The sequence below is a fragment of the Tiliqua scincoides genome, chromosome 2 (assembly GCF_035046505.1).
Source record: "Tiliqua scincoides isolate rTilSci1 chromosome 2, rTilSci1.hap2, whole genome shotgun sequence".
NCBI lineage: Eukaryota > Metazoa > Chordata > Lepidosauria > Squamata > Scincidae > Tiliqua > Tiliqua scincoides.
In genome coordinates, this window is record NC_089822.1 from 35664416 (window position 1) to 35679174 (window position 14759).

The window sequence follows — 14759 nt, forward strand, 5'->3', positions numbered from 1 at the left end:
GGTTCTGTGGTAACAGGAATGCATGGCAGTGATAGCATCTAGGAAGATCTCACCTCTCACCTATGATGGAAAGTCTGAGAAGTAGGGGCAGTGCCAGAGAGCAGGTCTACCTGGGCACAAGCTAGGGGCCCACAGTTACCAAAGGTCCTTGTTGGATCCCCATCAGGATGACTCAAAAATCTAGAGTTGCACGGTGACTCAGATTCCAGATAGATTAAGAACATCTACTGTCCCCAAGTGACTCTAGATTTTCAGGCTCCCATCCCTGGAAATCTCTACTCAGAGAGAAAAGGGAGGGGGAGAAAAGAAGACACTGCCCAAGGAAAAGTCTTGCATGAGCAGTTCCTTCTTCTCCCAGAAATTCTTCCATCATGTCCTGGCCAGGGTCTCTGGAGAGCCAGTTGATTGGTAGGAGGAGTGATGGAGGAGGAACTGCTCATGTGATATTTGCATAAGCAGTTCTTCATTCCCTGTCCCACAACCAACCGAGTTAGTCCTGGACCTTTGGGAACAAGCTGGCACAGCCAGCCCCAATATCGACTGTTACTTATTCACCAGTGCTGGTCCAGCTAGGTGGCTGCGTGGATGGAGGGAGAAGAAAGCCCCACATGAGGGAGGGGTGAAAGAAGGAAACCACAGGGGGAAAGGAGCCTAGTGAAACATGCCATGGACCTTTTTTCCTCCTTTTTGCAAGAAGTGAGCAGCCACTGGAGCCCAGCCACCACCATTTCTCCAACTGCCCATCAAAGTAACCCTCCCACTAAGAACCCTGGTACTCATTTGCTTGAGGGTCCCTGCTGACCTGGCCTGAGCAGTTTAGTGCAAGAGTGCTAGACGAAATGCAGTGGTGGTTCCTGTTTCCATGTACCTTTATTCTTTCCCTTACATTATATATTTCCCATACACTCTTTTCTTGCTTTAGGATAAATTTAAGTTCTATACAGGTCGTGCCTTGTTATTCCTAGGGGTTCTGTTCCGGAGTGGACAGAGTGGAAAGAAAAATAAGTGGATACCAAATCAGCAAAAAAATAGCCTTAAAGACTCAATTTCAGGTTTCTTGCTCCTCTGTTGTTGCCCCAGAATGCATTGGTATGGATGCTATACTGCATTCAGCCACTAGATGGGATGAATAATAAGAACATAAGAACAGTCCTGCTGGATCAGGCCATAGGCCCATCTAGTTCAGCTTCTTGTATATCATAGCAGCCCACCAAATGCCCCAGGGAGCACACCAGATAACCTGCATCCTGGTGCCTTCCCTTGCATCTGGCATTCTGACGTAGCCCATTTCTCAAATCAGGAGGTTGTACATACCCATTATGGCTTGTAACCCATAATGGATTTTACCTCCAGAAACTTGTCCAATCCCCTTTTAAAGGCATCTAGGTCAGATGCCATCACCACATCCTGTGGCAAAGAGTTCCACAGACCAACCATATTCCATCATCGGTGGAATTAAATTATAATTTTTTAACTGTGCAAAGGTAGGAAATGGGATTTTGGTGCTTTTTTCCTTGTTACAAGGCGGACAAGTTTCCTTGTTTAAAGGTGGACCTCGGGATCAGTGGTGAATCAAATCAGTGGATACCAAATCAGTGGAAACTGAGGTTCTACCTGTACTTTCACATTTCTGCTCTTGAGAGAAAAGTGGAGTGGGCTGCTCTGTGCTTAGTTCAGAATAAAATCAGTTGTATTTTTCCTTTTACAATGTGACACCTTTAAAAAAAAAAAGTGTTTGGCACTTCTGAATAAATTCTATCCTTTCAAGGGTTACCATTTGCTGAAGTAATAAAATTAAATTGAACACAGAGAAGTAATTACTGGAAAGCTAATTAAAATGAAAATCATTTAAATGTAATAAACAGGATTATTATAGCCCTGCAATGCTGTATTTATAAAACAATAAATTACAATATAAAGAAGTTTTAGTCCACAGATAATGTCAGTTTATTCCAGAGTTTCCCAGAAAGAAATCTATGAAGGCAAAGTGTCTCAATCAGCCCATGTTCTCTACACAGTAATAAAGCTCCCCTACTGAAGTGTCACACATTGGAAGATTTACAGCACAATCCTATGCATGCCTACTCGGAAGAAAGTTCCATGGTGTTGAACAGCACTTACTCCCATGAAGGTGTGCATTGGATTGCTGCCTTAGAAAGGTATGGCATGCCTTAGAAAGGTATGCCTTAGAAAGGTATGCGTCAACTTACCATATCATATACCATATCGTCAACTTGCTGCCTTAGAAAGGTATGCGTCAACTTACCATATCTTCATTTGTGCCTTTCACTTTATAGGTTGCCCATAATTTTCCATCATTGCTGTATGCAATTTTGTATGATTTTATATATTCTGGACTTCCAATTCTCTTGGCGCCTTGAGTTATAACTCCAGTGATTCTCATCTTCCTTTGCAGGTTTATCTACAACAGCAATAATGTGTCATCAGTAACGATCAGAGGAGGAATGCCTGTTATGATTCTTCATCTAGTCTTTGGTTTAAAAAAAAAAAAAAAGAATTCTATGGCTTCTCCAGTGTCTTGAAATTTTTTGTAGTCAGAATTTCATCTGGATGCTCAGTCATGGAGGAAATGTCATTGGAGATGAATTCACTTGAAAGGGTATCATATGCTAAATGGTAACAAGTTCTCCTAGTATGTTTTTCAGCTGCTGACATTCCTGCAGGTATGTGAAAGAATGCCAAATAGAATCAATTGCACAAGTTAGTTCCAACATGGGGAACATACATAACATAGCCTGCAGCTAGATTTGCTTGGTAACTTCCATTGCTAAAAACCATATGAAGTATTAGCCCTGGAGTTTGCTTTCTAATGTTTTTTTTTCCAAACACAAACCTACAGTTATCTAGTAACAGAGCCTATACTTTTTTACATAATGGCTTTAGACAAGTGAGTTCCTGTAGAAGCTATTATGATACCATTATGACATTATGACAGTGCAGTGAAACATCTATTACTTTTCAAGATTCTGTAAACATATATAAGATTCCAAGTCAGATGTATTAGAATGCGAGCAAGTTTTTTCAGCCATGCAGAGTGAATCATCAATTTCAAGGCAAACTTTTGCATTGAGACTGAAATATTTCAAATCCATTCACATATCTTTCTGCTCTCTTGATACAAGGAGGCTTGCAGGTGGAGAAATAAAGTAGGTTATGGGTTCAGTTACTGATCCCTACAAAATTTTATTTAAATTTTAAGTAAGAGTCACCCTTTCTCAGTAGTTTGATTGCTGTATGTATGTGTGTTCTCAGAGCTTGCATAGCTATTTTCCCCTCCAATTAAGGTATTTCATTCTATATTTTGCTCATTAGTGGACTGGGGGCCTGATCCTTCTCTGAAGTAATTCATGCAGTGTTTTATCATTCCACTATATGCACTGGGCAGTATGTAGTTAAGACACAAGTTCTTTTTCGAGAATATGCCTAGAAGAGTCTAGCAGCTTCACTGCAGCATATAACTTCGTGAACTTTTCTCAGTATACAATTGGGGCCTTGGTAAACGTGGAGGACTGTTTTCATACTGCCCTGTAAATACTGAAAATTGTGAATAATGTAATCTGTGGTTTTGGTCTCTTTAAGCCATTCGGAGGCGACCAGACCTGTGCTTTCTGAAGCTTGCAGAGGCAGTGCATGAAATTTTGGGCCCCCCACCAGAAATTTTTTTGGGGGGGCCCAAAATGGACATTCTGAAGCCTGCAGAAGTGGCAGGTGGACATGCATGGCCTCTGTGGGCTTCAGAAAGCCCTCCGGAGGTGAACGGAGCACAACTCCCATCGCCTCTGGAAGGCTTGGGTTGGGCCAAGTCTGGCTCAATGCGGTCTGGGGGACCCGTGTTGACCCAGATCAACAGATACAGAATCCATTGATACAGAGGCCCCACCTGTATTAGCTTCATTCATCCAGAGGTCTACAACATGCTTGTGTAGGTTTCTCAGAAGTCATTTGGCCCCCTCACTGATAACAGTTTCACAGTAGCAATGTTAAAGCTGCTGTCGCAATGTATTTAGAAAAAAACTTTCAGATTTTCATTCCTCCAATACACATTTGTTCAAATATGGCCATAAGTCAGAACTCATTAATGTTTTGCTTTGCATGTATTTTAGAGTTAGTGTTCAAGACCAAAGGAGGAGTAGATAGTTCTGCAGTATACAACACACAAAATGCTAAGTTGTCAGTTAGCTATTCTAATGAACTACCTTCTGTGACTGCAGAAGTGAAAGCAACACATACAGCATGCATTTAAAATCCACCAATATATAAAGGTTGTTTGATTTATGACCCCTAAGAAAGAATGCATTAGATGATTGCTTATTTAAACGAGGCATAATTATACCTAAGTTCCCTGCCAGCTCCTTTCACTAGCAGGAATAAATTAACCTAAATTTACAACTGTAAGACAGAGAGGAAAAAAGAACATTCTGATCATGTCTTTTTCAATATGGATTTTTAAGAAGCTAACACATTTCCAACTGTGTTTACAGTTGGGATGCAATTTATATGGCTGATTTTCCTTCTAGTTCTAGTATCTGTTTTATCGCCCCACCTACAAATGATTTACACAGTAACGCAAGTTAATAGTCTGCTATATAGCAAGTCCTCTCTTAAAGTTGTTGATAGGTTCTTGGAAACTGCAACTTTAAGCAAAACAACTTATAATGAAATCAATATCATCATAGGGCTAATTCAGTATTTCTCATACTATGGGTTGGGACGCACTAGGTGGTTTGTGAACCAATTTCAGTTGGGTCATGTAGCACCTAGCTCAGCTTCCATTGAAAATACAGCTGAAAATACAGGGTACACAGGTGCTGGGAAGGGCAGGTTCCTGGTGAGAGAGAACGAAAGAGGCATGGTGCTCTGTCCTGAATAGGTGGGAAGATGGGATGCTAGAAATGGAGGGTGGGCTGTGTGGTTGCAGAAGTATCCAAGTTCTGCTTTGACTTCCAAGATGGAATGTTTAAATTCTGAGCTATGTAAATAAAAATATGAGTGTGTTGTGTAATGGAACATTTGCTGATAGCAGCTTAAGTTTGAAGCCTAAGGGCACAATTCTAACCAGGTCTACTCAGAAGTAAGTTCTATTGTGTTCAATGGGACTTACTCCCAGGAAAGTGAGGTTAAGATTGCATCCTAAATTGATGATGTCATTCCTAGCCATGACATCACTTCCAAATTAATGACATCAATTCCAGTGGGTTCTGACAGACTGTCATTCTAAACTGTGGGTCTCACTGCTAAAACATTTGAGAACCACTGGGTTAACTGATATACATAAACAAGAGGTTTATTCCTATAGCATGTTTCTGGTCACAAAAACATCACCAAACTTAAATAAAGACCCCAAACACTTCTAATATTAAACACTGAAATAAATGTGAGCTTTCTGGGCATACATGGGGAGAACATGCCAATCCACACTGAAAATGGCCCCGGGCAGGAATCAATTTTTTATCTCAACAACTTTGTAACAAGATGACTTTGAACAAAATGATTTTAGGTGAGGACTTACCATATTCAGCACAATTAATTAGCTGTACACTGTCCCCTTAAATACATCTCAGACAGCCCCTTGCCTTGCATTAGGAGAGATCCTGCTGCAAGCCTCCAATAAGTTATCTTTCAGAGAAAGATCTGTATAGAACCCACTTATGGGCTGCCCAATCCTAACCTGCACTGGAAAAGGCAGGCCAGCTGGCCTGCCCCATATTCAGCATGGAGCTGGAGCTGGCTGCCACACAACTTGGAGTAAGGGGAATTAATTCCTCTTATTCCGTGTTGTGAGGCATCTGGCCCAATGGGGATACTCAGATCTGGCATGGATCCAAGCAGCCTGGCGTAAGGATGGGCTGTTTGGGATGGGTGTTAGGATCCAGCCTAATGCTGGATCCTGGTACTGCCCCTCTCCTGGGGCTGCTTCATCCACTGGACTGCCCACTGCCTGCCCTCCTCCTGATCCCAGGACATCCCCATTCTGCCTTCCCCCCGCCCTCCCCAACGCCCTCACTGACCTAAGGAGGTTGATACGAACTCACCTCTTTCTGTCAGCACAGAGGATGGATCTGGCCTCTGTGAGCCTGCACACATTGTTGTGCCAGCCCAGCTGACTCACAAGTCGTCACAGATGTGCCTAATGATACACTGGGCTAGCGCAAAGGACTTAGGGTGCAATTCTAACCCATTTCTAGCATTGACATGGACACTAAAAATGCTAGTCAAGGTTCAACTGTAAACACAACTAGAATCTTATAACCATTTCCCAAGGTCTAAAACAGCAATAGTTTCTGACTAGCATTCATAGCTAATTTTTCTTTTCCCCATTTACAGTCAAAAAATAATGTGGTTATATAAGAAACGACATTAAGAAAATTTTACAGTTTGAGAACTCTCTTTTTAAAGGAAGTATATCATAAGTTTTTTTTTTACATCACTGCAAATGAAAATATGTCCTTATTAAAATATTAATATTGTCCTTCCTTTTTAATCTGTGACTTATGCTTTGACCGCCCCTGACTCTAATCCAGGGATTTTGTCAGGGGTCATCAGATCTGATACCAGCTGAGGGGCCATATCTAGAGGCCTCACTCAGCTGGGTGAACCCTTCAATTCTCAGTATTTGTGGTAGTGGTCACATCCACCACACATTTAGGGAGTGGGCAGGTATGCCATAGAGGGAGAATCCAATGCAGGTCTTTGTCTCCATTGCTATTTCTGCTGAGTTTCCACATTGTGGAGTTTCATACATTATTGTGATTACATTTAAAAATCTGATATATAGCTTTAAGTTTAGCAAGAAAATAAGAAAAAGGGAGACAATTCCCTACAATGCTTTTCATGTGTATTAAAGAGACAATGGGCTAAACTTCAGCAGTGTAGCTTCTTACTTCTTTCAGAAATTGTACTTTCCCTGGAAACATTTTCTGTACCGGCCCTGTTGAAATTAATGGGGCTTAGACAAGAGTACAATTCTTGGTGAATTAACCCTCTGGTTCCTTCATCTATTACTGTGATACTTGTCAGCCTAGGCTTTTTCTTAATGTTGTGAATAACAACACCTTTTAAAAAAAAATTAAAAAAAAGGAAAGAAGTATAGCCCCTGACAAATAATAAGAACCAGCCCTTTCATTATTAGGAAATTTGCAATACTTCAGTAGAGTATTAAGGGGGGGGAAAGCATTCAAACTTTATTAAGTGAGGTCCTTGCAAGAGCACCCACCATAGACCACACAAGACAAGATACTGTTCGGTATAAACTGGGCCATTTTACTGATTATAAACAGTATATGCAGGTGCCAAACTAGGGAGCTTCCCCCCCCTCCATTTAGTGCAGGCACCTGCCCTAAGGGAAACAGAGGCAACTGTTTACTTTCCTGTTCACAGGCATAGCACCCTGGCTGCAACCAGAAATCGGCTCAAGCCGACCCTTGATTTCCCCCACCAACTCCTAGAAACGGGATTCAAGACAGCCAAATTACTCAGCTCATCTCAAGCCATTTTGGCTAGACTGCAATTCAGGCTTTAAGAGTTGCCAACCAGTATCCCCGAGTATCCCATCGGAAGTAATGTCATGACTGGAAGTGACATCATCAAGCAGGAAAATTTTTTACAATCCTAGGCTGCAATCCTACCCTCATGTACCCAGGAGTAAGTTCCATTTACTAGCATTGTTAAAAGAATATACAGAGTAGCTCGTTAAGAGTACAGATCTGTAACATTTCCCCAAAAGTAGTCACATACCAGAGTAGCACCAAGTCTAAAATATTAAAAATAAAATATTGAAATGAATGGTGACCCACCTGAAATTGGCTCGTGACCGACCTAATGGTCCCGATCCACAGTTAGAGAATCACTGTCTTAGGGGATGGGTGACATTTCACCCTTTCCAACACTATATAAGAATATAAGAACAGCCCCACTGGATCAGGCCATAGGCCCATCTAGTCCAGCTTCCTGTATCTCACAGCGGCCCACCAAATGCCCAAGGGAGCACATCAGATAACAAGAGACCTGCATCCTGGTGCCCTCCCTTGCATTGGCATTCTGACATAGCCTATTTCTAAAATCAGGAGGTTGCACATACACATCATGGCTTTTAACCTGTAATGGATTTTTCCTCCAGAAACGTGTCCAATCCTCTTTTAAAGGCATCCAGGCCAGATGCCGTCACCACATCCTGTGGCAAGTTCCACAGACCAACCACACGCTGAGTAAAGAAATATTTTCTTTTGTCTGTCCTAACTCTCCCAACACTCAATTTTAGTGGATGTCCCCTGGTTCTGGTGTTATGCAAGAGTGTAAAGAGCATCTCTCTATCCACTTTATCCTTCCTGTGCATAATTTTGTATGTCTCAATCATGTCCCCCCTCAGGCGCCTCTTTTCTAGGCTGAAGAGGCCCAAACGCCACAGACTTTCCTCATAAGGAAGGTCCCCCAGGCCAGTAATCACCTTAGTCACTCTCTTCTGCACCTTTTCCATTTCCACTATATCCTTTTTGAGACGTGGCGACCAGAACTGGGCACAATACTCCAGGTGTGGCCTTACCATAGATTTGTACAACGGCATTATAATATTAGTCGTTTTGTTCTCAATACCTTTTCTAATGATCCCAAGTATAGAATTGGCCTTCTTTACTGCCGCCACACATTGGGTTGACACTTTCATCGACTTGTCCACCACCACCCCAAGATCACTCTCCTGATCTGTCACAGATAGCTCAGAACCCATTAGCCTATGTGTGAAGTTTTGATTTTTTGCCCCAATGTGCATGACTATACACGTACTTACATTGAAATGCATCTGTCATTTTGCTGCCCATTCTGCCAGTTTGGAGAGATCCTTCTGGAGCTCCTCATAATCACTTCTGGTCTTCACCACCAGAAGTGGTGATAATGTGGGAAGAGTGGGACGATAATGCGATAATGTGGGAAGAGTGATTACATGATGTTCAGCAGCTGCCCCCATGGCCACACTTTATGGCAAGACCCAAAAACTGGAGGAAGAGAAGTTTTTTCACCATACTCTGAATTTAAAGCAGCAAAATGAAATGAAATACAGATACCAAAATCTGCGGCTACTGGGGAACCCAGTTTTAACAAGTGTTCTTTTTAACAAGGAAAAAAGTGCCAAAATCCCATTTCCTATGTTTATGTGGTTAAACCACAGCAATTGCAAGCTGTGGGTTAAAAATTGCTTTAAAAGACCCACTTCCAGGTTTCTTCCTCCTCAATGGAAGTGGGTCTTCTTCCTCCTCCACCCACTCCAGTATAGGCACTATACTGCATTCAGCCACTAGATGGGATGAATAATGGAATCTAATGGAATGAAATTATTCCATTAGATTCCATTATTCACCTCATCTAGTAAATGAATGCGGTATAGTATCTATACTGAAATAGTTTCATTCCATTAGATTCTACTATTCAAGAAATAATAAATAAAATCCTGCACATATTTCCTTGGGTGTTCATCCCACTGAATTTGGTGGGCTATAAGGATTATCCACTTGGAGTGGATTTGCTATCATCAAACATGGAAACAAAAATCCAAATATATTGGCTTATGATTGGCTTTAGATTTCTGTGACTTGTTTATAGAACAGTTTCTCAAACTGTGGGTTGGGACTTGCTAGGTGGGTCATGAGCCAATTCTAGGTGGGTCCCCATTCAATTCAATATTTTATTTATTAGACATGCTATCATGGCATGTGACTGCATTAGTATAAATGTTACAAATTTGTACTTTTAACAGGCTACTCTGTATATACTTTTAACAATGATAGTAAATGGAACTTACTCCTGGGTAAGTGTGGGTAGGTTTGTTAAAAATTTTCTTGTTTGATGATGTCACTTCCAGTCATGACATTACTTCTGATGGGTCCTACCAGATTCTCATTCTAAAAAGTAGGTCTCGATGCGAAAAGCTTGAGAACCACTGGTTTACATGATTTATATCTTGCTGTCCAGTCACAGGTTTTGAAGCAGTTTCCAAATATAAAATATCTCCATATAACAGATGTGTCAATATAGATTTATACCTATTTATATGGATGTGTTTATTTCCCTTTTCCTAAATGCAGTGTAATTCTATACATTTGAAAATACTTGCCCTTAAAGGACAAACTAATCTTTAAACTTAAAACAGACAGGTTATCTTCTTATCCACAAGTGGTGAATTCTATATTTGAGGTAGAGCTGGCAGTCAGCCAAGCTATTAAGAGCTGACTTGTAATTTTGGCCCTGGGATTTGGGATTCACAGGAGACTTGTTAGCCTGGTGAATAATTTATTCCAACAACTAGCAGATATGTAAAATATAAGAGTTAAAAATTCACACAGCACCTTAAGTATAGAATCCATTCTCTCTAGGTATTATTCACAACCTGATTTTTCCCCTGTTATGAAAAGTGCAGGGGGGGGGGGAGGCAAATCCCTTTTCCTTCCCCCTTAGACACAAATTAAACTCTGCCTGAATAGCTGAATGCTGCCATGGTTCTTTTTCAATTATCGTTCTGTTTCAATTATCTAGTTCAGCTCGTTGGTTTTTTTGTTGGTGCTTTTGCTTTGCCTAATATTTTCTGCATGTACATCAATGTAGGGGATGAAATCTCCATGATGTGTAGCAGGAAAAAAAGGAACACAAAACCATGCCACTACTTTCTTATTTTCTGCTGCTTGTCCCTGATAAATCATTGTCCCTGTTTTGTCTTTTTGTTTTGCCTTGGGAATTGTCTAGTTAAAACGTTGTTAGCCTGCATTGCTGAAGTTGTCATTCTACAAGGTTCCTCTACAAAAGTTGGAGAAGTGTAACTCATCAAAAGTTAATTCTTAGAGGAGGAAGAGAATGCAACATCACTAGTGTCAATGCGTGTACATGAAAGCTTAGGCACATGTATAGCAATGTCACGTTGCACATTGTAGCTACTGTTATATATTTTGAACAACTGACAATCTATTGGACAATTCCTTTTCCTAGTATTTCCTTAGCCAAAGGACAAACACCTTCTTGGCCTTTACGTTGGTGGGAGAAAGATACAAGCCAGGTAAATCAATATAGCATACAAAAGTCAAAGTAGAACTTTCAGCAACATATAATCATGGCAGGAGGGGGATAGCAGTTCAGGTAGCAGTTCTTGGTATGAAAAATGAGGAATTACAAGCATGCCCCTATTTTTATCTGTGGAATGTTGCAGGCTATGCAATTGTAACAGATGCAGTGGGTTTTGGTCATCATATGCTTCAGTTACCTGTGACAAGATACCTGTGCAATATACCTGAGGAACTGGATAGATACTCAATCAACCTTCCTTCCTGGGCTTTCTGCCCACAATTGAACCTAATTCTACTGCTTTGGAGCAGATTATTATGTCTTGAGCTTTGGAAATACAGCTCCTTTCAATCATACTGATCCAACAAGGGAGACAGATATGTGTAGAAGCCGGCTTCTGTGTGCATAGTCAATGTGGATACAGTCATGCATCCAGGTGCACATTTACATCTGCATTGCAATACTCATTCAGTACTCATTCAACTGCCTGGAAATGAATTTTGATGCAGATGGAGATGTACATCCTGGTGCAGAACCAACTAATATGTGTGAAGAGCTGTGCACGACTAAGTTTGGATATATGTTTTATTTGACAAGAGAATGGAAAAAAATAAACAAAACTCTAGCTTTTGCTGTTTTCCTATGGACTCCACTGTTTTGGGTTCTTTTGTTTCTTTGAAACATTATTTTAGGCCTCAGAGAGTTCACAGAATTAGGCAGACTGGAAACTTGCTTGGTTTGTTTCTTATTATTATTAAGTTATTATTTTAGTCCCAAAGGTGGTTGTTATGAATGCTATTAACTGAAAGATATGAATTATTCAGTCACTGGCATATTTAGACGGCAGCCTTAGTACAAAGCCTGTAATCAGACTCCTGTTCTATAGAATTCTGCACTCATTGAAATGTACAAATCATAGATTACCACCTTAGCTATGTTTGGTGAATGAAGAATATTAATTACCTTACATCAAATAATTTCCTCAACATATACTTTACATGATTAAAGACCCAATTCTATCCCTGAGATATGCAAGTGTATCTCTATGTTTGCTGAAGCAATGACAACCCCACCAGTGTAGAAGCCTGTCCACCAATGGATGCACCACAGACCAGTGGCACACCTACCATTCACTTGATGGGGCAAATGTCCAGGGAGCGGAGCGGAGCACGCCTCTACGACCACACAGAAGTCTCCCTGAGACTCCTGATGTCGTTGGAAACTGTGCTTCCAATTTGTCGGAAGCACAGTTTAAAGTGTTGGGGAAGCTTCAGGAGGTTTCCCCAACGCATCCTGGAGTCGCACGAGAGTCCATGTACTCCAGGTAAGTGGGGAGGGGTGGATTTGCAGGCGGGGGGGCAAGGGCATCCTATGGGAGGCACCTTTGCCCCAGGGCATGGGGCTGGGGAGGTTCGCTACTGCCACAGATGCTGGTGAACATCCTGTGCTAATATAACTCAAACGTTGTTCAGACGTCAGGGATATTTTTAAAGCTGCATTTTTCTACTGAAGAGGTATTCTCAGAAAACAGACACACAAAAACAGGATGGGTTAGATTCAATATACAACATGTTCTGTGCTGACCATTGATAAGAACTTATACTGTGGTTTGAGTTTCCAGACATGCAGGAAGCATATCAAAATTAGAGCACCTAGTCTGCGTTTGTTTCACATGTGCTCAGGATTCAGCATCACAAATTCGTAAGATCAGTCCCATCTCCATGGTGCAGCGGCCCTCCTGAGGCCCAGCAATGGCCCTAACTGTAGTTTGTCAGTGGTCTGTGAATTCAGAAATAATGGGAAACCACCCTAAGCACAAGCTGCGTTTTGCTAATGAGCTTTGAATGTCGGTTTCAGATCCTGATGTGCTGGCTCAGATAAAGCGCAATCTGTAAGCAGGGAGGTTCAGATGTAACATGAAACCATGGTTTGGCATTACTGGGTGGGCAATTCTTACTATTTCACCCTATAAAATGTAAATCTTTTCAGCTGTAAGAATGAAGTATGCTTCCAACTGTAATATAGCCAAAAAAAGACTGGGCTTGCTAACAGAGATCTGAAAACAGCAAACCACTCAAGACAGAATCTATTGGCCGTTTCTGAAATAAATGCTGGAAACCACCAGTATACTTGTCTTGACTACAGCTTCTAAAGGACAGACAAGGACAGTCTGCATTAGTAGTTTCTAGTGTAGGAGCAGTAGGCTCTCAGTGCTTAACAAATAATAAATAAGTCACAAACAATGGTGATGAGAGCAACAGAGGGACTGTTGCAATTTTTCTCAAGCAGGGACATATTTGTTATCATTTCTGTCAGCTGCTCATGACTGTATTCCTCATGACATTTCTTACTTATGCATTCTTGTAGCTTTTTAAATCCAGTGCTGGTGAGACAAGAAGAAGAAGAAGAAGAATTTCATTTTTCCATTTTATTTTTTATGCAAGACGAAGATGAAAACTCCTACACAAATGAAAATGAAGAGCAGACACCTCTTATAAACTCTCTTATAGGCTTCCTTGTTACCAGAAGGGGGGGAAAGCTGTCAAATGTAAAGTTAAGAATGTTCAGAGCTCTGCTGGGGGGGGGGGGAAATAGCAAACACTGACAATTGATGGACCTTATTCAAAATGAATTAAAGGCATTAAAAGACACACACACACACACACACACACAGAGAGAGAGAGAGAGAGAGAGAGAGAGAGAGAGAGAGAGAGAGAGAAGAATGCAAGACAATACAGCTCATTAAAAATTGAAAGCACTTTGTTGGGAATATGTTATATAGAGTAAGAATATGTTATATAGAGTAAGCAGAGGAAAGAAGAACACTTGATGAGTCTCAAGAGGAAGCCCGGCATTGTAATTAGGATTTTTTGTCTTCAACACCTACTGGGTAAAAATATCACAGTGCAGATGCTTTGATAAACATTATTCAAGACTCAGGCTGAAACTACTGCACGTAGTCTACCCTCTGCCATTTTAAAAAAAAATCTAAAGTAGGTTTAGGCTGCACCAATGGGACACTGGCATGAGAGAAAGAGCTTTTTAACCTGTAGCTGTTTTCCACCTCTAAAACACTCCACCTACTTTCACTTCTGGCCTCCAAAGAGCTCCAGGTGATACACAATCCTTATCCCCTTTATTTTTACAACAACCTCATATTAGCCTCATAGCTCAAGGTCACCCTGTAATCTTTGCAGGTGAGTGAGAATTTGAACACAGAACTTTCTGGCCTAAGTTGAAACATTACACCACCCTGGCTGTCTCACCACATGATGCCCATATCTTTTTTTTTCTTCACAGAGCCAAAATTGGATTCAGAAGCCGATTTGAAGATAGACAACAAGTGAAGAACCCTCTTAACCCCTGCTAATTGGGTAAGAGGCACTTTTTCAAGTGGGTGCTCCTTTTTTTAGCAGGGGGAGAGTAACTGGCCCACCTCACCCCAGCACTGTCTGTTCTAGTGGCTGTCTGCTGGTATTCCTTGGCATCTTTTTAGATTGTGAGCCCTTTTGGGACAGGGAGCCATTTAGTTATTTGATTTTTCTCTGTAAACCGCTTTGTGAACGTTCAGTTGAAAAGCGGTATATAAATACTGTTAATATAATATAAATATAATAAGAAGGAAGTGTTGATAAGCAGTTATTTGAGATTTGAGATTTCAACCTTTAGATTGCTTTAGACTAAGAAGAAAGGAACAG

At 41.0% G+C, this 14759-nt stretch overlaps 1 protein-coding gene across 1 annotated transcript in view; it reads right to left on the reverse strand.

Annotated features, from left to right (window-relative positions):
- The window catches only part of EDIL3 (EGF like repeats and discoidin domains 3), a 190856-nt gene that overhangs the window by 61361 nt on the left and 114736 nt on the right, over positions 1–14759 (reverse strand). The window contains exon 7 of the mRNA XM_066612550.1: positions 2267–2422. Coding sequence (XP_066468647.1) covers positions 2267–2422 — 156 coding nt within the window. The remainder of the gene's footprint in view (positions 1–2266; positions 2423–14759) is intronic.